Source organism: Rhipicephalus microplus, unplaced genomic scaffold (genome assembly GCF_043290135.1).
Source record: "Rhipicephalus microplus isolate Deutch F79 unplaced genomic scaffold, USDA_Rmic scaffold_15, whole genome shotgun sequence".
NCBI lineage: Eukaryota > Metazoa > Arthropoda > Arachnida > Ixodida > Ixodidae > Rhipicephalus > Rhipicephalus microplus.
The window spans coordinates 91,746-115,715 of NW_027464588.1; the positions used below are offsets into that span (position 1 = coordinate 91,746).

Sequence of the window (23,970 nt, forward strand, 5' to 3'; positions counted from 1 at the left end):
GCTCAAGCTGTCTTGTATGTTAGTGTGCAGTAAACAGTCAACTATTTCGGTAAGAACACGTTTTACTTTCGTGTTATAACCGATTCCTAGCGTCGTCACGCCGGCTATAATAAGCATAAGCAGAAGCGGTGTATGCATAATAATGTAATAATCATAAGTGGTATATGCTTATATTCGTTGCCGTGATTGGGCTCACTGAATATCCTAAACCCGCACCCTAGATCCATTCCAACAAAATGAACCAATTAATGGAATTATACATATTTAACTGCTCGGTGAACGTATGAAAGAGGAGGAGATGTTACCAGGTCGTCATAAATCGAGTCTGTATTCCTCTGAGTGCTTCGAGTCCATGAACGACCATCATGATTGTGGTAACATTCAGTACCGCCACGGGTTAGCTTGTGCTCGTATTTTGAAGGTATCGCGTGACTAGATGTGTGGTGCAGGTTTTAAAGTAACCACCAGAAATGAGGAAACGGTCTTCCTGGTGGATCTTGCTCTAGTCTTCGTAGAAGTCCTAATAAAGAAAAAAGGGCAGCTATGACAGTTTCCACTGTGTGTAACGAAAAATAGTAAGAAAAAAAAACTTTTTCGGCAAAGTGGATGCACAACGGCGTCAGACATGCCGAATACAGTAAAATACCACATAAAAGAACGTCAGTTAAACGAAATATTCAGTTGTACGAACTGAAAATTCATCATTGGACCCAGTGCTACAGCGCTAAGTCTAGAAGAAAGAGTACAAAGTAAATCTCAGTTCTACAAACATATTTTGTGACACCATTCAATGCCTCGCATGTCATATTAATCAAAAATTGCCGCAAAGACTGGGTACAGACAGCGCGTGACTACCAATTGTAACGTTGGTTAAGAAAACAACACGATTTTTTGCCGAAGGAGCATTGATGCACTTCGAAAAAGTGAAGTCCTTCACTGCAGTGCAGAGTATTGTGTTGGAGAAGGTCTGGAGAACTTGGACACTGTGACTCAATTCATGACCACTGCATTCATAAGTGCACTAGTGCGGCAAAATATTGCTTCATTTCTTAAAACATGCTGAAGAAGCAGTAATTACCATTTGAGTAAGCAGCTCTACATATAAAGAGATTCAAATTTCATTTCATCGAGTGATGTTTTATTTAGCGCCTGATAACAAGTTTCAGCATACCTATTTCAGTTTAACGAACTTTGATGTTAGCGAACTTTTTCCCGGGGTGCCTTGAAGTTCGTTCAAGGGAAATTTCGCCGTATCGTGATAGCTAGACGCGTAAGGAAATGCTCTTGAAAGTGTATGTTCTCAATATCGCGGCTGAAAACTAGAGAAATGGAATACGGTCGACTGAGAAGAAAATGAAAAAAAAAAGATGGTCATCGCCTTCGAGCCGTACTGCACAAATGCGTGCGTGACCTTATAGGATTATTTTTACTTATAGTTTTTCGGTGCTGTGTTTCTTCGTTGGTATTTAGTGTTTTTTTTTTAGAATTTTCCTTTATTGCTCAAGTATTGTTCCTCGTGAAGGCAGAGTAGTTCACGCACATCACACCTGTGAGCGTACAATGAACCACGCGAAGCGGCGAGCTCCTGTCCGTACAAGTTATAGCGGCACGGAGCGCACCCAGTTCACGACCGCAAGGATTATCAGTCGCGCCGCTTCCTCAATCTTTTACGGACATTGTTCGACGCGCCAGCTCGTTGTTTAACCTGGTGAGTTCAGGCCTGCGGGAGTTATGCGGGATGTGACGCCGCGAAACCGACTCTTGTCGCAACAGTGATGTGACGCTTCTGCTGAACTATAGTAATTGGGAAAGGGCTCCTGAAAGTTCTTACTTTCTTGTTTTCGTAACGCGAACCTTTTTCAGGCAATACCAGCTTCGCTTGGATGGATATGTGGGACTTGGACTACTGGCACATGTACTTTACATTTTTTATTCGATCTTAATCGGCTTCCGATCGACACGCTGACAAAGCTTTACGGCGAAAGCTGTCCAAGGCTATAAGAAATGAAAAAAAAAAAGACAAAACTGTCCAGCAGTGGTGTCACAAGTGGTCTCCACTGGCTGTGCTATTAGTTACGTCGTTCTCAGGGTCGTACTAAAGCACGCGCCATTCGCTCCGTTGTGAGTGACGTCGCCCATCCCGTCACAGCCGGGGCGCCGAACACGCGCGCATCAGTTTCTACCGAAACCTTCCACATGAGAATCTTCCACATGAAACCTTCCACATTTCGACCAACTGGCGTTCTTTAACGCGCATTGAAATGGCACAGTACACGCGCCTCTACCATTTCGCCTCCATAGAAATGTGACCGCCGGAATCGAACCCGTGACCTTCGCTTCAGCAGCCGAGCACCCTATAGCCACTGATCCACCGAGGCGGACTAGTACAATATTGCCAATGATTTTTTTTTCTTTCTTACTCTGCATAGCCACCAAAACCCCATCTTTACGTTTGTCCTACGGCCCCCGTTGAGACAGAGCCATGCAACTCGGCCTTCCGCCTCATAAGGAGGCCGACTTCTGATCTAGAGCACTGTCATGGTATAAGCGTATTTTACACCAGTCCTTACACTGTGGGCATGGGTCCCCGTAACTGGAAGCTCTCGTAGCGTAAAGTTTGCCGAAATATATAGGCTATATTGAGTTTATTTCCTTGCTCTCTGACAAATTTCTGAATCTCACATAAAGGTCATGCAAGGAAGTAAAGAACGCCCGTGAAGCACTTTGATAATTACTTCATCGTAAAATGACTAGAGCAGAGATGTTAACCAGATCAATAATTGTGGCTATTGCAGTTATGAAGAATGTGCAGAAATTTATGTAGAAGAGTTCGTGAGTGTAAGTTGGTGGTGAAGAAATGTGTAGGTTTACCGAACATCCCAGTGACAAAGCGTAGGCTCTTGAGGCCCACGAGACCGCTTTAAGCTCTCCTATAGTAGAGTACCCTGTACTCTAAGGGCCAAACCTCATAAGCGCGAAAATGCACGCGACAGCGACGAGCGACGCGACGTAGATCGTCTTCACGCGATCAGTCGCTAGCGCAGGCAAACCTCATTCATGCGACGGCTTCGGCGAGCGAATTCCACTGTTGCTGGCATGAGGCCGTCTACTCGCACCAAGAAAACCGCGTAGCGAGCGGTATGTAATTAAAAATAAAATATATTGTTGTATAATGGAACGGAAAGTGTTTATGAATACCTTGCAGCACTTTTTTTATATGCACATGCGTAAACATTGCTTTATTTCTTGTTGCGCATACGTGACTCGGGCAGGGTCACGTGCACCTACGTAGTCTTTGTCTTTTCCGGTTTTTCGCTATTGGCTGCTTGAGCCCAGCACTTCCGGGCGATGAGTGACGGTTTTCTCGAGAACCGAGCCATCGCGCGAAAACGAGCACGCGACACGTCGCGCGAACGCCCCGTTTCGTCGCTCATAGCATCGCTTGTCGCTGTCGCGTGCATTTTCGCGCTTATGAGGTTTGCTCTTAAATCGTTACCCACTTTTAGGGGCGAAGCTCCTTATAGCGGCACCCGTTCGTCCCTCGTAGTCGTAGTAGTAATGTGTAATCATGTCTTACATTTTGACCTCCAAAGTGGTGCCGGTGGGAGATTTCTTCTGTGCGTTGTTGAACAATGAAAATTCGCAGCGTGCGCGTTACTAAAAGCCGAATTTTCCCGTCTCTCATTCCCCCTTAGCAGCCAGTGGCATGTACATTGAGCACTATCTAACAAGAAAGGGTTGCTACGTTATACTCGCTGGGCGTAACCTTCTTGGTTTTTGAAAGGCTTAGCGAGCGTTGGACCGCAGTGCCATGAATACAGTGAACTAGTATATACCATGAACTCGAGATGGTTAAAGGTGGGAAGTAGACACGAAGCGCAAGCCGTAGGAAAGTGTGCGTGTGCCTCCTCTCGTTCAGTCCTTGGAATGTCCGCTGGATGGCGGTGCTTATATATGGGGAATATATGATGAAAAGAAGCGAGATGGTGGTACTTGAAGTGCTGAATAGGTGTACGAACGGACACACAGACAGTTGCGTGGACGGACGCATGGATGGCTGCACGGACGCACAGACGCATGGACGGACGCACGGATGGATGTGCGGACGCACGAACAGACGCACGCACGGATGGGCGGATGGACGCACGGGCGGCCACACAGACGCACGCATGGACGGACGGAAGCAAGAACGAATGGACGAACGGATGCTTCGCCCCACTCTCCATCATTCACTCCGTGGATATGCTGCCATTTTTTTTCTACCCCCAGCCCCCGTGATGCGTCGGCGATAAAAAGTGTGAGGCCCACGAGACGGCTTTGCGCTCTCCCATAGTAGACTACCAAGCAATCTAAATCGTTGACCACTTCTTCTAAAACACACAAGTCGTACCTAAGTTCATCGAGTATGTACCGCATTGGACTGGGACGGCTTTCTGCTCTCCCATAGTAGAGTACAGTAGTAAGTACTCTAAATCGCTAAACACATCTTTCCGAACACTTTTGGCTTTCTGCTCTGCCAAGCACTCTGAACCATTGAACTATTTTTCTTAACGCACATTACCTCTCCTCTTTGGCTTTCGTACAACCTACATGGAGACAAGACGTGGGCTGTTCGCAAGACTGGTCTTTACCGTGACTTTATACGCGTACTGTGGCAGCGACGCTGTTTAACGGAAGTACCATGGTTAAAATATATAGATGATGGATCGTGAAACTTGGAACGAAAAGTGTCGGAATCCGATACATACTGCCACAGGCATCAACTCTCGCCGACGACACTTGCGCGACTAGGTGAGAAGGGGCTAAATAACCAAAACCAAGATTCAGTGTATATATATATATATATATATATATATATATATATATATATATATATATATATATATATATATATATATATATATATATATATATATATATATATATATTTCACATTGTCGTAATTTTATTTATGTTAAAGATAGATAAAACATTTTACTATGGTTTGTCTGACACCTGGCTAAATGGTTGATTATCTCAATTTTTGGTCGAATGCATGCGATAAATGGCAGAGGGTGGGAGAGGGCGTATCCAGGCAATCTGCTAACAGAGCTTGAGTTTTGTTCGGTGCAATGCCGGGTCGATGAGGTATAGCGCTAATTTTTGCGTGGTGGTTTCGTGCGTTCCTGGATCTGGATCTCTAGATCCTGACAGGCCGCCATTGGAATCTGAACTTGGCAACGTTTAACGCTAGAACCTTATCTAGTGAGGCAAGTCTAGCTGTACTATTCGAGGAGCTAGAGGGCATTGAATTGGATGTAATAGGGCTCAGTGAGGTTAGAAGGACAGATGAGGCCTATACAGTGCTACAGAATGGGCATGTCCTTTGCTACCGGGGCTTGGCTGACAGAAGAGAACTGAGAGTGGCGTTCCTTATCCACAGAAACATAGCTGACAACATAGAGGAATAGTATAGCAATAATGAAAGGGTGGTAGGTATCGTAATTGAGCTCAATAAAAGATACAAGATGAAGGTTGTACAGGCTTATGCGCCTACGTCCAGCCATGATGACGCGTCAGTTGAAAGCTTCTATGAAGACGTGGAATCGGCAATGAGCAAGGTAAAAACACAGTATACTATACTGATGGGAGACCTTAATGCAAAAGTAGGGAAGAAGCAGACTGGAGACCAGGCAATAGGAGATTGGAGATTATGGCATCGGTACTGGAAATGCCAGAGGGGGGGGGGGAGGGTATCTGTAGAATTTGCAGAACGCAATAATTTACGAATTTTGATATCTTCTACCGGAAACGAGGAAACCGTAAGTGGACATGGAGGAGCCCTAATGGCGAAAATAGGAACGAAATAGACTTTATACTGAGTGCACACCCAGGCATCGTGCAGGATGTGGAAGTGCTTGGCAAGGTACGATGCAGTGACCATAGAATGCTACGGTCCACAATTCGCCTCAACTTGAAGGATAAACGACAGCAACTGACACGCGAGAAGCCAATCAATGAGCTGGCACTGAGAGGGAAAGCACAGGAATTCAGTGTCGCTGCAGAACAGGTACTCGGCTCTTAGTGAGGAAACCAACCTTAGCGTAGATACAATGAATGATAATCGGACGAGTATCATTACGGAGTATGCAGTGAAAGTTGGAGGCAGGGTAGGTAGACAGGACACTGGCAAGCTTTCCCAGGAAACGAAGAACCTAATTAAGAAGCGTCAAATCATGAAAGTGTCAAGCACAACAGACAAAATAGAACTGGCAGAGCTTTCGAAGTTGATTAATAGACGTAAGGTATGCGATGTAAGAAGGTATAACACGGAGAGAATTGAACACGCTCTGAAGAACGTAAGAAGTGTCAAAGCAGTGAAGAGAAAACTTGGGATAGGCAGAAACCAGATGTACGCACTAAGGGGAAGGCAAGGTAACTACCAATATGGATAGGATAGTAAAATTAGCGGAGGAGTTTTACAGAGGTCTGTACAGTAGCCAGCACAACCACGACTTTAATATCAGAACTAGCAGTAACCCAGATGACACCCCACCAGTGATGGTAGAAGAAGTCAGAAAAGCTTTGGAGAGCATGCAAAAAGGCAAATCTTCTGGTGAGGACGAGGTAACATCAGATCTGCTGAAAGATGGAGGACAGATTGTGTTAGAAAAACTAGGGACCCTGTTTACATGGTGTGTCCTGACGGGAAGAGTACCGGAATTTTTGAAGAATGCTAATATCATCCTAATACATAAGAAAGGAGACGACAAGGACTTGAAGAATTATAGGCCGATCAGCTTGCTCTTCACAGTATACAAGCTATTTACAAAGGTAATTGCTAACAGAATTAAGACAACATTCGAATTTAATCAACCAAAGGAACAAGCAGGATTTCGAACAGGCTACTCAACAATCGACCACATTCATACCATCAATCAGGTAATCGAGAAATGTTCAGAATATATCCAACCACTAAACATAGCCTTCATAGATTACGAGAAGGCGTTTGACTCAGTAGAAATATAAGCAGTCAAGCAGACACTGCGGAATCAGGGCGTCGACGAAGCATATGTAAACATCCTGGAAGAAATCTACAAGGGATCAACTGCTACCATAGCGCTTCATAAAGAAAGCAACAGAATAACAATCAAGAGGGGTGTAAGGCACGGGGATACAATTTCCCCAATGCTATTTACCGCGTGCTTACAGGAGGTTTTCTGAGGCCTAGATTAGGAACAGTTAGGCGTAAGAGTTAATGGAGAGTACTTTAGTAACTTGTGCTTCGCCGATGACATTGCATTGCTGAACTCAGGGGACGAATTGCAACTCATGGTTACGGAGTTAGACAGGGAGAGCAGAAAAGTAGCTCTTAAAATTAATCTGCAGAAAACGAAAGTAATGTACAACAACCTCGGAAGATGGCAGTGCGCCGAGATAGATAATAGAGATTTTGAAGTTGTTAAAGACTACGTCTACTAAGGACAGGTAATAACAGCGGGGCCGAACCACGAGAATGAAGTAACTAGAAGAATAAGAACGGGGTGGAGCACATTTGGCAAGCACTCTCAAAGCATGACAGGTAGATTGCCACTATCCCTCAAGAGGAAGGTATAAAACAGCTGCATCTTGCCGGTACTTAGCTACGGAGCAGAAACTTGGGGACTTACAAAAAGGGTTCAGCTTAAATTGAGGACGACGCAGCGAGGAATGGAAAAGAAATTTTAAAGTGTGACCTTAAGAGACAAGAAAAGAGCAGAGTGGATAAGGGAACAAACCGAGGTTAGGGATATCATAGTTGAAATCAAGAAGAGGAAGTAGACATGGGCCGTGCATGTAGCATGTAGACAGGATAACCGCTGGTCATTAAGGGTAACTAATCGGATTCCAAGTGAAGGCAAGGGGGTTAGGGGGAGACAGAAGGTTAGGGGGGCAGATGAGATTAAGAAGTTTGCGGGTATAAATTGGCATTAGCAAGCACAGGACTGAGTTGGCTGGCGGGGCATGGGAGAGGCCTTTGTCCTGAGGTGGACGTAGCCAGGATGATGGTGATGACGATGATGATGATGTACTCCACTATGGGAGAGCACTAAGCTATCTCAGAACGTGCCAAATATGTTTAGAAAAAACGGTTAGTGATTTAGAGTACTTGGTGTCTCTCACTAATTGCAATCGCTTACTTACGTGACGTCACATAACTTGCTACGACACCATACGGAATTATCTGAGGGCACATTTTTTTTAAGTGATGGTCATCACAGAGACACTGCTCGTCGCACAATGTGTTCCTTGTTCTTGAGGGTAAAACATAAACGTGTACGAGAATATTATTGATGAACCTATCGCCATGCTGAATTAAATGCATTACTTTTGTTGACAATAACAGCCTCTTATATGGCACTCGACCTAAGAAACTATTTTATTAAGCGAAATTACAATTCATAAACAGACTCCAGCCGACAGGCAAGTCCGCTTTAGCCCGGACGAACTCAATATTCCAATATTTAACTGAGCCGGAGTCACTGGAACTCCGGCTCAGTTAAATTTCGGTGAGTTTGAGCCCTAGTTACTTCACAAGTTCACATAGAGCAAGCTGTTGCTAAATGTAAGCATGAGCGAGCATTAAGCAATGTACATACAGCATATTTTGAGCATGATTTACTTTACCGACATATGCGCCTAGTTAGTACCCGTTCGCTTCGATACAACTTCATCGCGCCTTCCACTTTGTGGGAAAACGGTGACTTATATGATGCCTTGCGCAGGTGCTTGTTGATAACAAGGGTATGAAGTTGGGCGTGTTGGTAATACATAACTAAAAGAGCTCTCTTTTGTCCCTTCCCTTGTTTTGTGTCTCACATGTTTTAGGCGCTACGTTATTAGTTCTGCTTGTTAATGAAGAGTCAGCTTCTGGGGCGTCCATTCGTAAATTTATCCTGTCACGGTATGGTGTGATAGCGAATTGTTATCGGAAAGAGCTGACAATCCTTCACGTCGACCACGTAGGTCGCACTGGATCATCGGTACGTGGCAGCATGTCTGGGATTCTAGTATAATGTGCGTGCATTGCCCGGACACCATACCAGCCTTTGACTGTATAATTCATGGCACCGACGTGTAAAAGTCGGTGTACGCGTCAAAGCATGTAGAGAGCAGCTGTGATCGCAGCTGCGTGGAGCGCGAGCCCATAAATGCGATGCTCTCTCTATGGAAGCCCTGGGTCTGAGCGTAGTGATTAGAATTACCACCGGCAGGTGTAACGTACACCCAGGTGAAGTATATGCGCGCCGCGCGCTGTTGACATGAGTTACACGGGGGAAAAATGGGGAAACCGTGAAGATTTTCCCTTAAGAGATGAACACGTTAGTGCTATTCTGTCCCTATAGTGCGTACTTGAATTACTTAGTGCATAATTTCTTATTGCGTGATGTTACTCGAGAAGCCTAAACTGTGTATTACTACAATGTAAGCGATGAAGTTGAAACTTGCTTGTGTCAGTGAAGCTTCGTCATATTGCTTCATTCTGAGTAAAGTGTATGAGGCTTTAACCGACGAGCAATTATGCGCTTGGAATGTTTTCGAGCTTACTATGTACCCACTACGTTGTGCTAAGGTAATAGGCGCAGTAACGTTCGTATGGGGTGTTTGTAATGGTTTGGTAACTTTAAACCACGTAGACGTTATGATAATCACGTGTTGTGACGCCCGCGGGCCTCACAACACGCGGTTGCAATGTACGCTTGTACCAGGCAATATTACTGTGGTATCACATGTTGTATTGTGAAGCGTGCATTCCGTGCGTGTATGTCTGTAAAGCATGAACGTTATTTTTGCTGCATTCCCAAGCAGAGGAAGTGATTTTCACTGTATCTCGAAGCAGAAGCGTGGCTATACACAAGCATTCAAAGGCTTGCTTGTGCAGCAGCTATGTGGTTATTGTGGCTGAGTGAATGCATCACTACGTCACAGGAAATATAATAATTCTACCGAATAATTTGCTGTAAGATCGGACCTAAATGATCAGTTTAATCGATCGATCGATCGGTCTTTAACCGGTTGATGTGACTCCGATACGATTCAATGAATAGTTCATTAACTCACGCTCACATTGACTGACCAATATTGTTAAACTACACTTTCGCGGGTGAATATTCGGTCATTCCAGTGACGCATGCGGCGCCATGTAGCCGTTCTCCGAAGCTATCACACGGTGATAAAGCTGCGACACAGTTCGGTCTCTCAGTAGTCATGAACCAGTGAACGCGTCTTCACGCTCTGCGACGCCGACGTAAAGTGAGCTAGAATAGGGTAGTGGGCTTGCTGGGGTCCCCTGCTTGACGCCGGGTATGTCACACGTGTGGTGGCGCCACCAGCGACTTCGATGTAGGGCACTGCCTTACGGAGGCGTTGGTGCGCAACTGAAATCATGCTTTTTGTGCGCTGTTATCCCATGCACTGGACGGAAATGCACGCGAATTACGGCAGTGTAAACGGTGATGCTGATGTCGCTAAGACAACAAAAATAAAGAAAGAAAACTAGCGCGGAGCTAGGTGCGTAGGCCGTTGGCCTACATGAGCGCGTAGGTAACCATCTAGAACACTGTAGCATGGTGTATGCAGCTAAACTGTTAGCTCGTTATTTGATGTTGAATGAAACACACCGAATACCGTCAGTACTCGTGCGAATAAAGCTGTAGAAAACATTCTTTTCATAAACTCCATCGGCGTAACTCGCGCGATTAAACTGCATGCAGAACTCGATGCATGCAAGGGATGCTATGCAAACATGAGATGCATTTAAATTCTCTTACAAGTGATAAGCAGCGTGGCGAATTTTTCAAAGCTTACGTTGCGCGGCTATCAATTGTAAACTGGATTCTTTGCATTTCTCGGGTCCTACTTTCGTCACGTACGCCTTTTACGAGAGTGTGAAATTATTACCGATGCTGACCTTGGCACACACTCGGGAGTTTACCCCGAGCACTTAATGTTATACATTTCACAGCATTTAAAATTTTTCAGCTGCTCATTCTTTCTGCAGATCTCCGTTGTCTTCGGCTTTGTAATTTGGCTATTTCTCCACTGAATATTCCTATGTAAAGACTGTAAAAATCCACAGATAAGAAAAACAGGAAGCCACTCTCCCCAAGTACTGGGCACAAGTACATGAAAATTTATTCATCAGATATATATTGGGCACAGTTGCTTACTGGATATTTCTTCTTCAGGAGCAGCGGCTCAACTTTGGATGCTTTGCCTTTTCCCGCTTCTATCAGAATTAATGCCTTTCACAAAACCGCTTAACAATATAAAAGCTGATTACGTCTTTTGAGAGGCCAGGGGCGTATTGTGCGCACCCAACTTCTTGGGAAAACTTTTCTTTCAGGATTGTCAATACATCCAAAATGCTGTCAGAATGCAACTTGTGGCAAGAAAATCACTCCGTAAACATGTTTTCTAGCTTGCTCCCAAAACTGTACAGGTGGCTAGATGGATACAACAGTCCACCTTTATTACGAAAGGTGGTTAAACGAACGAGTTGAAAATCTTCTCCTTGAACTGGCATCTTGAACTGGCATCGTTATGCAAACTTCGCAGTTTGTTTTAATAACACACTTTCGCGCAATATAGCCAGCAACATAAAAGATCAGCCTGGAATCACTTCTAGCAATATGCTGGTTGTGGTCAGTAGGTGCTGGCACAAAACTAGGCTCATTCACAGTGCTTGCACTGCCAACTGAATCGTCTTGTCGCAGTGTGTCAGTAGCAGCATTCACCTCCAGCAATGAAGCTAGCTCGCCTTGGTCACAATTCCCCTGGCTAACTGTTTTCACGAGATCATAGAATGACAGACAAGTAATGGTTAGCAAAAACTGAGTTGGCGTGGGTGGTCGTTGCTGCCGGATGGCTGACGTATAATACCAAATAAATTTTCTAATGGGTCTTGGCTGCTTTTTGATGTCATTATGCATTTAAATGCTACTTTCCCTGTCAAATAAGAAAGCATTTCTAGCACACTGGTTATAGTCACACGCAGGGCAGTCACGTAGATTATATGCACGTAGTCCCGATGCACATACTTAGGCTTAAAATGAAGGTCACACACGGCAGATGTGTCGTCCAGGGCTTTGTCCGCCCGATGCAAGTTTCTTTCCCATTGCTTCTTTGGGGCTGCACCCTTCGGAACGCCGAACAAAGACGGCTTCTTGCTGCCCTTCACGTGGACGTAACCTGTACGACAGCGTGGCGCAAAACAGTGGTTTTGCCGCCGCGGAAGCATTTTAACCTCGTTTGAGGGTCACTGCTTGTCAGGCCACATCACTGTTCGCCGAAGAACCTAGGAGATTGAGGATGCAAAGCGCGACGAGTTCTCAAAGTAACAAAACTCGCACACACCGACCGCCACTCCAAACAGGCAGCAACTGCCCCAGCGCCAACGCTCGCTACATTTAATGCGGTGGTGGCGCCGTGCCGCGGAGGCGCGCCAAAGCACGTTTGTGTGACATTGGCGGCGTCACCGCAATGCATGGCGCCGGCTGGCGAGTGAGCCCACTACCCTATTCTAGCTCACTTTAGCCGACGTAAGCGCTCGCGACATCACCGTCTCGCCCGCCATTTCGACCTTCCGCTGCGCCGCCTATAGTCGCTGGAATGATCGAATATACCCTCTTGCGTGCTCCTTCTTCGAGAAGCCGTAGCAGGCGCGAGCTTTCGTGCAGGCTCCCGTGCACCGTCCCAGGGTGGGAGTGCGTAGAGCGCGATCAGTAATCACGCACCAGAAGTCGCTTTATGACCGTCAAGTTTACAAGAGCGCACTCCGCCAGCTAGAGTGTGCTCGAACTCCTTATGGTGTCAGCCATTGGCAGATTCGGAGCACTTCCGGTTATACTTTCTGCTGCTCCATGTGGAGCAAGTCTCCTCCATTGGCAGTGCTCTCTGTATGTTCCATTGGCAGATCTAAAGCATCTCTGTCGCGAGATCCACTCCACGGAGCTCTGCTCCGAAAAAATCGGCGGAGTCAACCGGAAGTCGCAAGCGCCCCGTGCATTGAAACCTCTTGAAACGGTGCAAACTTTGGGCGCGCCAACGGATGCGAGTCGCGTCAGTGGCGCCTCGCGGCAGATCTCGCGATTCGCTGGCGTTGCGTCGCTGTGCCCAGCGTGCCCACTCAAGCAAGAAGAGAGACATGCGCATCGCGTTCCATTCTGACCTTGCCATTTGCTCCAGAGGGAGCGCGTGGGTTCCATCGGTGGATTCCCTTCTGTTGCCCTCCACCAGAGTGGAGTGCTCCGGCGCAGAGTTCGTGGGTCACTCCGAATCCGCCAATGGATGACGCCATTAGATAAATACGCCTGGTGCAGCACCACTTGAATGGGCAGAGGGCTAGAGTAGAGAGTTGAGGGAAAGGGGGGCAAAAGGCAATATGAATACAGTCTGATTATACTCTATTGCTTTATACTCATCAAAGTGAATCTCAAGCTTCCTCTCAAGATTTTGGAAATAAGTTTTTTTTATTCGCGTGAACATTGCAATGACGATGCCATAGCGAAACTCCAGCGCCTCGATCCACGAAGGAAGCGGGTGGTCATGTGACTTTCTTTACGACGCGCTGGCTTCTTGCTCAATATCGTGCTCCCTTCAAAAATGGAAGGCTTTCGCCTTGATACGCTAGCGCACTGCATGTTTGGGTCGGTATCACTGCCTCAGCTTAAAAAGGTTATCTTGAAGAAAGCGGACTTTTTCGTCCTCTTTAAGCACGAGACTATCTTAATATTTTGCGTTATTTTCGAGAGATCAGAACGTTGACCAGTTATTGATTGATGATATGTGGGGTTTAACGTCCCAAAACCACCATATGATTATGAGAGACGCCGTAGTGGAGGGCTCCGAAAATTTTGACCACCTGGGGTTCTTTAACGTGCACCCAAATCTGAGTACACGGGCCTACAACATTTCCGCCTTGGACCAGTTATTGAAGGGTTAAAGTAAGAAAAAAGCATTAAATTAAATCCACGTTCTTTCGCTCCCGTAATATTTAATTTGTTGTTTTTTTACTATACGCACCCGCGGGCGAATAGCAGTGAAACCAGTACAGAGCTGTCGTATTGTAGAGCATTGTGGAAGTGCACTTGATGAACTGAAAGCCTCCTGGCGTCACCGTAATTACTAAGCCTCAAGTTACGGCGTCTTTTTTTTTCGTGTACCTGCTGTCGCGGTAATTAGATGAGGAGGGGAAACACACAGACATGGTCATTTATAACGATAACTACAAATCACATAAAAGGAAGCGCAGGCAAATAGGACTATTAATCTTAAACAAATTTCCGAAACAAAACCTTAAAAATTTTTGCGTGTACTCGAACGCGTTGGGCTCATAAACGACAATGGAATGCAGTGGTGGTCACCTGGTTGTATGAAAGCGGAGCGCGGATCTTGCTTTTGCGTCTGAATGTGTTCGCTGAATTCTGACACTGCTCGCGTCAGTCTCGTTTAGCGTTTTTGTTGTACCATTGACGTGACAGTGAGAACGATTAATCTCAGTTTTAGGGCACGACGAGAAAGCCACGTGTAACCACACCGGAATGACATTTAATTAGTGCTTCAAGACGTACATTCAAGATCACGTGTAACATGACGTCATCGATCAGAAAATATGTTCCAATATGTTACCACGCACACTGGTGGGTCTGAATAACATTCCAAGGGTTACAACATGCACGAATTCACAATCTGGGAACCACCTACGCCTTAGAAGAGTGGAAGTTCACAGCACGCGTTGCTGAGGTGGCGGGACTGGTTCCACTCAGCAGCAAATCGTATCTTTTCAGAAATGTGAACATTTAAACGTGTTGGCGCGCTTACCGGATGTAAAACTAGAAAGCGTAACCTAAAACGCAGGCATTAGAGAAGCCTAGAAACACCAGCGCTGTCTGCCTTAGAGGTCGAGCTTTTTAGTTTGTGATGTTTCTTTTTTTCGCATACTTTCCCTTTCAATGAACCAATAATTAAAAAAATAGTATTGAGAAATAAAACCGAAATCCCGAATGTCTCGCTTGGCTTCATTGTATATGTTGTATTCACATGTTCGTGTCTAACATTCGCCTAAGTTGTTCCGTAAAAGTGCGTTCACGAAGAGAATTGAACATAATGGCGTCAACGTTACACCCCTCCCAGATGAAGAATCAGCAACGGGACACCTGTGCATTCGCATAGCACGCAGGTTGCGCACGGGTGTAATGTAACGACGGTTAGTTAATAGAGATCCAGTGCGGTGTCGTGGGTACTACGAAACATCAACTGTAGAATAAGATGGGCTTCAGAGCTATATACTCGCATCTGGACTATTCCGCACACAAGATGGAATAGATAAAAAAAAAAAACAATGTTCACGCTTGCTCAAAAGCCCCACCATGCAAGGAGTCTAATCACGTGCCTTCTGCGAGGACGGTGTCCAGTTAGGACAAATAAATAAATAGGATCATGCACTGATTGGCAAGGTCGTGCAGTCGAATTTAGTTATAACATAATAGCACCAAGACTCTAAATTAGTTGTATAGGAACACTTATATATGCATAACACGCATGTACGTCACGACAAATCACCCTTATTATCACGAATAACGTGAAATAACGAAAGACCACTCCCATAACCGATGGTACACAACCGCAAAAACACGTGTTTAGCTGCCGAAAAACAAAACAACAAGAACAACCAAGAAGTGTTCAATAAAGATTTTCAGTCGCTAGTAAGCGCTCGTCCTGTGTTTTTTCTGAGCCTTCGTACTTACTGGCACTTGTTTTATCATGAACTTATACCAACATGCCCAACAGGCAGTCATCGATGTCCTACTAGCTGTAGAAATAAAAAAAAAACCCGGTTTTGAGTACTGGCCATCTGACTTGTGCAAAAATTTCATAGAAACACGTATATTTTAATGCTTAAAACGAAATCCATACGAGGTTATTTAAGTGGCGCCACCTTTCGTCGTGACACGAACCTTCAAAGTTTCACCGTTCTCTTCGCATGGTGGCGCACCCAGTCAAACGACGTACGTACGTGTTTTTCGCTGGATCACCAAAATTTGCCGCTGTTTCTTTTTCCGAAAAATTTCTAAAACACTTTGGTTGTGAATTGTGTTTGAATAGTTGTTCTGCTTTTTATGCCGCCCTTCGAATTTAGAGCTTCACGTGGTGTGGACCAAATATTTTATTGTTGCAACCTATAGCGGAGGCCCCGGCGTTTTCAGTTTGGTTTAGAAACAATAATTGGCGCTGGAATGAAGCGTGACCCATAAAGGTTAGTATTTAGTTCGCCATGACCGATAACTCGCTATATCAATATTCGTTGTAACGAGGTTCTTTCGATGGTTCTATGGCTCCTGAGTAGGTATTAAAGTTTCGTAAGTTTTCGGACACTCGTGTACCTACGTGCCAAGACGCCATATTTGTAGGGTCAAACAGTACAATGTGTCTCGTGTGCTGTGTTGCGCGCCTATAGCGCATCACCGTAGATGCAGCTCGGTGATCATATAATAGCAGTTCTTGGTTTTGACGTAGACAAGTGCGCTAGAGTAAAAAAAAAACATAGTGGCCACATGGTGATTGTGCTTGGAAGTGTGAACAGCAGAGAGGTTTGAGGCAGCTGCAACAAACATGGGTGTCTGCGGGAAGCCACGGCTGGTTATGCGCCATGGAAATTGGACGAGCCCCACTACGAGTACAGCTGGTGAGAGCGTTGGGCTAAAACTGCTCTCGGTGATGTAGAGAAAGAGATAGAAAGAGACAAAAGGAGAGAAAAAACTTCATAGCAAGAAAGAAAGAAAGACAAAAAAGAGGAAGAGAAAAGCGAAGAGAAATGAAGGGAAATGAAGATATGAAATCAAACGCAGGGAGAAAGAAAGAAAGAAAGAGACAGACTTGAAAAAAGATATAGAAAAACAAGTAGCAAGAGCGAAGAATAAATAAAAAGAGAAGCAATTCAAGTAGTAGAGGAGGAGAAAGAAAGAGATCATCATCATCATCATCATCAGCCTGACTAAGTCCACTGCAGGACAAAGGCCTCTCCCATGTTCCGCCAGTTAACCCGGTCCTGTGCTTGCTGCTGCCAATTTATACCCGCCAACTTCTTAATCTCATCTGCCCACCTAACCTTCTGTCTCCCCTAACCCGCTTCCCTTCTCTGGGAATCCAGTTAGTTACCCTTAATGACCAGCGGTTATCCTGTCTACGCGCTACATGCCCGGCCCATGTCCATTTCCTCTTCTTTATTTCAACTATGATATCCTTAACCCCCGTTTGTCCCCTAATCCACTCTGCTCTCTTCTTGTCTCTTAAGGTTACACCTACCATTTTTCTTTCCATTGCTCGCTGCGTCGTCCTCAATTTAAGCTGAACCCTCTTTGTAAGTCTCCAGGTTTCTGCTCCGTAGCTAAGTACCGGCAATATACAGCTGTTGTATACCTTCCTTTTGAGGGATAGTGGCAATCTACCTGTCATAATTTGAGAGTGCTTGCCGAATGTGCTCCACCCCATTCTCATTCTTCTAGTTACTTCAATCTCGTGGTTAGGCTCAGCGGTTATTACCTGCCTCAAGTAGACATAGTCTTTTACAACTTCAAGTGCACTATTACCTATCTCGAAGCGCTGCTCCTTTCCGAGGTTGTTGTACATTACTTTCGTTTTCTGCAGATTAATTTTAAGACCCACCTTTCTGCTCTCCTTGTCTAACTCCGTAATCATGAGTTGCAATTCGTCCCCTGAGTTACTCAGCAATGCAATGTCATCGGCGAAGCGCAGGTTACTAAGGTATTCTCCATTAACTCTTATCCCTAACTGTTCCCATTCTAGGCTTCTGAAAACCTCCTGTAAGCATGCGGTAAATAACATTTGGGAGATTGTGTCCCCCTGCCTTGCACCCTTCTTGATTGGTATTCTGTTGCTTTCTTTATGAAGCACTATGGTAGCAGTTGGTCCCCTGTAGATTTCTTCCAGAATGTTTATATATACTTCATCTACGCCCTGATTCCGCAGTGTCTGCATGACGGCTGATATTTCTACCGAATCAAACGCCTTCTCGTAATCTATGAAGGCTATGTATAGTGGTTGGTTATACTCTGAGCATTTCTCTATTACCTGAATAATAGTATGAATGTGGTCAATTGTTGAGTAGCCTGTTCGAAATCCTACTTGTTTCTTTGGTTGATTGAATTCTAATGTTTTTTTTATTCTGTTAGCAATTACCTTTGTAAATAGCTTGTATACTACAGAGAGCAAGCTGATCGGCCTGTAATTCTTCAAGTCCTTGTAATCTCCTTTCTTATGTATTAAGATGATGTTAGCGAAATGTTATGTATTAAGATGATGTTAGAGAAAGGTGCGGTGATGGCGTAGTGGTTAGAGCATCCGCCTCGCATGCAAGAGGTCCGTGGTTCAAATCCCGGTGCCCGAAGTTTCCAACCGGATTAAAAAAAAAAGATCCGCGTGTTGATGGAACTGCATTAAGAGGCCTGGGGTGCGGCCTCACCGGTAACCACCGCCGGGAACGCACTCCCTCACCAGAGAAGGATTGGCCACCCTGGTGCAGTATCTGGCCACTACCTCCCACATGCATACGTCAAATAACTCACGGCCCTCAGTCCCCAGCAGCTGCGAAGCAACTGACCACGGCGGTGGTCAGATCTGCAACGCAGCAGAGGGTGCTAAGAATCTCTGGATCCGGACAGGCCGCCATTGGAACCTGAACTTGGCAACGTTTAACGCTAGAACCTTATCTAGTGAGGGAAGTCTAGCTGTACTATTCGAGGAGCTAGAGGGTGTTAAATGGGATATAATAGGGCTCAGTGAGGTCAGGAGGACAGATGAGGCCTATACTGTGCTACAGAATGGGCACGTCCTTTGCTATCGGGGTTTGGCAGACAGAAGAGAACTGGGAGTGGGGTTCCTAATTCACAGAAACATAGCTGGCAACATAGAGGAATACTATAGCATTAATGAAAGGGTGGTAGGTATTGTAATTAAACTGAATAAAAGATACAAGATGAAGGTAGTACAGGCTTACGCGCCTACATCCAGCCATGATGACGCTTCAGTTGAAAGCTTCTATGAAGACGTGGAATCGGCAATGAGTAAGGAACAAACACAGTATACTATAGTGATGGGCGACTTTAATGCAAAAGTAGGGAAGAAGCAGGCTGGAGACCAGGCAGTAGGAGATTATGGCATCGGCACTAGAAACGCCAGAGGAGAGCTACTAGTAGAATTCGCAGAACGCAATAATTTGCGGATTTTGAATACCTTCTACCGAAAACGAGAAAACCGCAAGTGGACATGGAGGAGCCCTAATGGCGAAAATAAGAACGAAATAGACTTTATAATGACTGCACACCCAGGAATCGTGCAGGATGTGGAAGTGGTTGGCAAGGTACGATGCAGTGACCATAGAATGGTGCGGTCTTGAATTCGCCTAGAATTGAAGAAGGAACGACAGAAACTGATACGCAAGAAGCCAATCAACGAGCTAGCACTGAGAGGGAAAGTACAGGAATTCAGAGTGTCGCTGCAGAACAGGTACTCGGCTCTTAGTGAGGAAACCAACCTTAGCGTAGATACAATGAACAATAATCTGACGAGTATCATTACGGAGTGTGCAGTGGTAGTTGGAGGCAGGGTAGTTAGACAGGACACTGGCAAGCTTTCCCAGGAAACAAAGAACCTAATTAAGAAGCGTCAAATCATGAAAGTGTCAAGTATAACAGACAAAACGGAACTGGCAGAGCTTTCAAAGTTGATTAATAGACGTAAAGTATGCGATGTAAGAAGGTATAACATGGAGAGAATTGAACACGCTCTGAAAAACGGAAGAAGCATCAAAGCAGTGAAGAGAAAACTTGGGATAGGCAAAAGTCGGATGTATGCACTAAGGGACAAAGAAGGCAAAATAACTACCAATATGGATAGGATAGTTAAAATAGCGGAGGAGTTTTACAGAGATCTGTACAGTAGCCGAGACAACCACGACCTTAATACTATAAGAACTAGCGGAGAAAGAAAGAGATAGAAGCACACAAAAATGAGACAAAAACAGAGAGCAAGCTGGAGGGGACAGAAAGCGAGAAATGAAAGGAAACAAAAAAGAGAGGGAGAGAGAGAAGTACACGAGAAAGAGAAAGACAGAAATAGACATGCATCTACAAAAAACTGTTATAATTGAAACAGAGAGAAAGAAAGAGAATGAGAAGCAAAGAAGGGTACGCTGTCCGCTGTACCTTCAGGTTTGGCACAGCTAATGCGATGCTGTAATCAACTTTCTCTTTAGAATCACTCTGTCGTGCCTTCAAACGTGCTGCGGTGACAAACACAGGAATCGGCAGAAAAACGAAAAAAAAAAGGTGATTGCTGTTATTATTGCTCGCGCTGGCTCCGTTTGGCTGCTCAATGGCCTGCATGCTGCCTTTGATTATACATACAAACGTTTACCATATACGCATATACCTACACTGTTGAACGCATACCGTCAAATTGAGGATCGCACTGGCCACGGAGTTCGACGAGGAGCAGACCACATGTTCATTAATGGCTTCTTGTCTTAAACCGTGAAAACCGCGTTTCAGTTGCCACTCAGCATTATCCGCAATATTTATGGCCACACAAGCAGCTGCAACTCTCTCCACTTTTGCGATATGCACCAAGATGTATGTAACTTAATTTAATTTAATGTAACTTAACTTTAATTTAGTAATGTGTGATATTACATAAACTGCTTATAGGTGTTATATCCGAGTTACCTCGGATATAATCAACCTTCGCGGCCGCGAGTCAACTTATGGCAATTGGTCGTGGCTGTACGGGGACTAAGGCGTTGAAATTTATTTTATTTATAAGCAAATAAAAACAAAAATAAAAATTTTTTAGATTTCAGGCATTTTTACGCACGTTCTAACTGTTGGTGGTTAACTGTCACGTGATTGGCAAGCATTGCCAACCATGGTAGTCGTTCCCTCCGACCCTACCTTCGCTGGTCATCTCTGCTGCAATCTAGAATGTTCGAATATTATTTGTCATCGAGCAACTTACTTTACGCCCCCACCCCCCCTCCCTCTTCCACCTCTCGTCCATTCTCTCTTTCTATCCTAAGTAGAAAACGTGCCCAATTCAGCTGAGCTTCGTTGATCGGACGAGGTGACTGATGAGCTTTTTTTTTAAATTTTATGCTATTCAGGAGACGTCAGTGCTTCAATATAGCGCCAGCTACTACTTTCCACAGTATAGTATCATTCGTACAAATCGCAGGAATGAAAACAAAACATAAAATAAGACCTAGCGAGAGTTGACGTAAAGCAGTCAAATAATATAATTAGCACATATTCACGAAGTTCACTTTGTGACACCGTACTTGAGACACATAACATTATAGTTCATGTAAAATGCAGTCACACTAGCATTGCATATGCTGAAAATAGCACAACACATAACGACCAGTGACGTAGCACCGCTTGCATTTGCAGTCGCAGGAACACAGGGTAAGTTGAAAACGCAATAATCGTCATGTTACGTTTAGGAGTCTGGGACAATCCTACACAGACCGTTCTTGCGTTCGTTCGTTCGCCTGTGCAGTAGACCACCTTTGCGGTTCGTGCTGATGTTACGCGGGGGCCACTATTTCGGAGCTCAGATCTGCGTGTCGGCGCTCCTACAGTAGTTGTTGTTGTTGTTGTTCTCCTATTGTTAGTGGCGCATACCCACTGTGGGGGATCGGCCAAGAATCGAGTTGTTTTAAAATTTACTGTTCAGATTTGGAATGGTGGAGGTTTAACTAAACATTACCGATAGCCTAGGAAAGTGTGGTGCTTAATGTAATGCATACAAATATTTACATAAACGAATTTATTCTTAGAATAGAGCAATAATCTGATTTTATACGTATATAATTATGTGGACCTGTTAGGATAATGAAACTGGTTAATTAGTCAACCTATTAGTTTCATCAATATAGTCCCGGACGGCCGCGCATACTGTCGCATTAGGGAAACCAGGAATGGAAGCTCCAAAAGACACGAGTTGTATCAGTGCATCCCCGCGTGTCGGAGCGCCGATGTCCGGCGCCGTTAGCGCGGCGACGCGTGGCCGCGCGTGCTTCTCCCACGAGCTGCGGGTGTTCTTTCTCATGGAACGGGACAACGAGGAGCAGAACCGTGCGCGACAAGGGAAGCGCGCCAAGAAGAGAATCCGCCCTCTTTCCACGGCTAGTCGGGCAGCCTCGTAGAGAAGCAGTTCAACACACCGCGCACACTGCAAACAGCGTAGCCTACACGCGGCAACAGAAGCGGTAGCCTTTGCGGTGTATTTCGTTGTACACGCTTGAGAAACGGAGCCGCAGAGAGCGGGTTCAGCCGTGTCGGTGAGGGTGCGTAGTTACGTGGCGCGTAAAGCCGCCGGCGGCCGTTCTTAAAGGCCGCTCGTGTCGCCCTCCTCCTTCGTTCCGCCACACACTGCGTGCGGGCCAGCCTCGTTCTCGCGTTAGCGTCTACCGTCGTCGACATCCGTTCAGTCTGTTTCTTCTCAGCCCGCACTTCTTGGCGTTCGCGCCTTGCCGTGCTGCTCCTGTTTTCGACGTTCCCTGCGCTGCCGGCCGTATTCAAGGAATCCCATTTTGACGTCTACATCACATCTACCGGAGTACGTTCACTGTCCAGGAGCCCGCACGGACTTGTAGGGACAGCTGTCGGCTTGTTGTTGGCCTTAGCGGCGTCAACGTCCCTTCATCTACGGCGTAGTGAAAGTCGGACTGTTCCCGAAAGGGCACCGGGTGAAAACCCGCCTCTCTGTACTTATCGGAAGGCCCCGAAGCATTTACCGTCTATTGTCAGCTGGACCAATCGACGGATAGAAGTTTCCAAGTCTGTGGCTCGCATAGGAACAACACCGACTGGATTGCACATTGGGAGGGAGTGTGTTGGACTCTGGTGAAACGAGTGCTTGTGTGGGGGCGTATCGTTTTTCGACACTTCCGGAAGTTGTGTCTCGTGGTCGACGGTGGACAGAGCTGTGGGCTTAAAACACGTCTTCTCAGACGGGCGAGTGCGTATGCGTTAACACAAAAGAAAAGAGGCAACGGGCGAGGGATCGTTGCTGGCCTTGGCGTAAGCGTCGGACCAACGGTTCCCGTTGAGCATCTTCCTCTTCGCGTTGCGTTTGCGTTGTTTCGCTTTTGTGTGCGTGGGAGTGACAGCAGCGCAAGAAGAGATCCTCGCCCCTCGAAAGACGAGCGTGTAGAGTTTGCGGACGCGCGCGCTTCTTTCGTGTGTGCTGCCGTTTGCAGCGCGCGTACGTGTGATTGATTGTCACCGACCACTGCCCACTGCTAGCATGGGTATTGCGAGCGGGAAGACTCAGTGCTGCGAACACTGTTCCAGGAACGGCGCCGTCGCAACCGGAAGCGGTGGATCAACGGGAGCTCTTATCGTCGGCTGCCCAAAGTTTGCGCGCAGGATGGACTACCTGAGGGACCCGAGGATCTGCAAGGTGAGCGTCACTGAATAATCTTTCATCAAGTGCATGTGCGATATTGTCATCAAAATCAGTCGAGAAACGAAGCACGCCAGAGGACGGCTCATGCTGGTTCCTTGATCATGTTATGCGTGCTGAAACACAGTCATGGTAATTGATGGGGTGCATTGCTGGGGCTAAAGAGCTACATCAACGGTGCCGGTAGTTGTGTTGTACGCATGGTAATTTCATACGTGGCATACGTATCACGCACTGCACATAATTCGTCATTCAACTTAAATTTCTCCGAAACCTTTGAAATATTGGAACTGGGCAGTTTTTGGATGTGTAAACCCCGTAGTATTGCCTAAACTATAGGGATCCAAGAGTATACACTGAATTATGGTTTCAAATTTGATATGTGCATATATACACTACAGCATAAAAATTTTCTATACGATTTATTTTAGGAAGATTGTCGAATCGAATGGACGATAAAACATGCAT

General features: G+C 45.6%; 1 protein-coding gene across 3 annotated transcripts in view; it reads left to right on the plus strand.

Annotated features, from left to right (window-relative positions):
* LOC119174261 (NADP-dependent malic enzyme) overlaps window positions 1-23,970 on the plus strand; it is a 144,785-nt gene that overhangs the window by 60,870 nt on the left and 59,945 nt on the right. For all 3 annotated transcript variants that reach the window (XM_075883085.1, XM_037425094.2, XM_075883086.1), the window contains exon 2: window positions 23,391-23,499. In XM_075883085.1, the coding sequence (XP_075739200.1) occupies window positions 23,391-23,499 (109 nt within the window). The remainder of the gene's footprint in view (window positions 1-23,390; window positions 23,500-23,970) is intronic.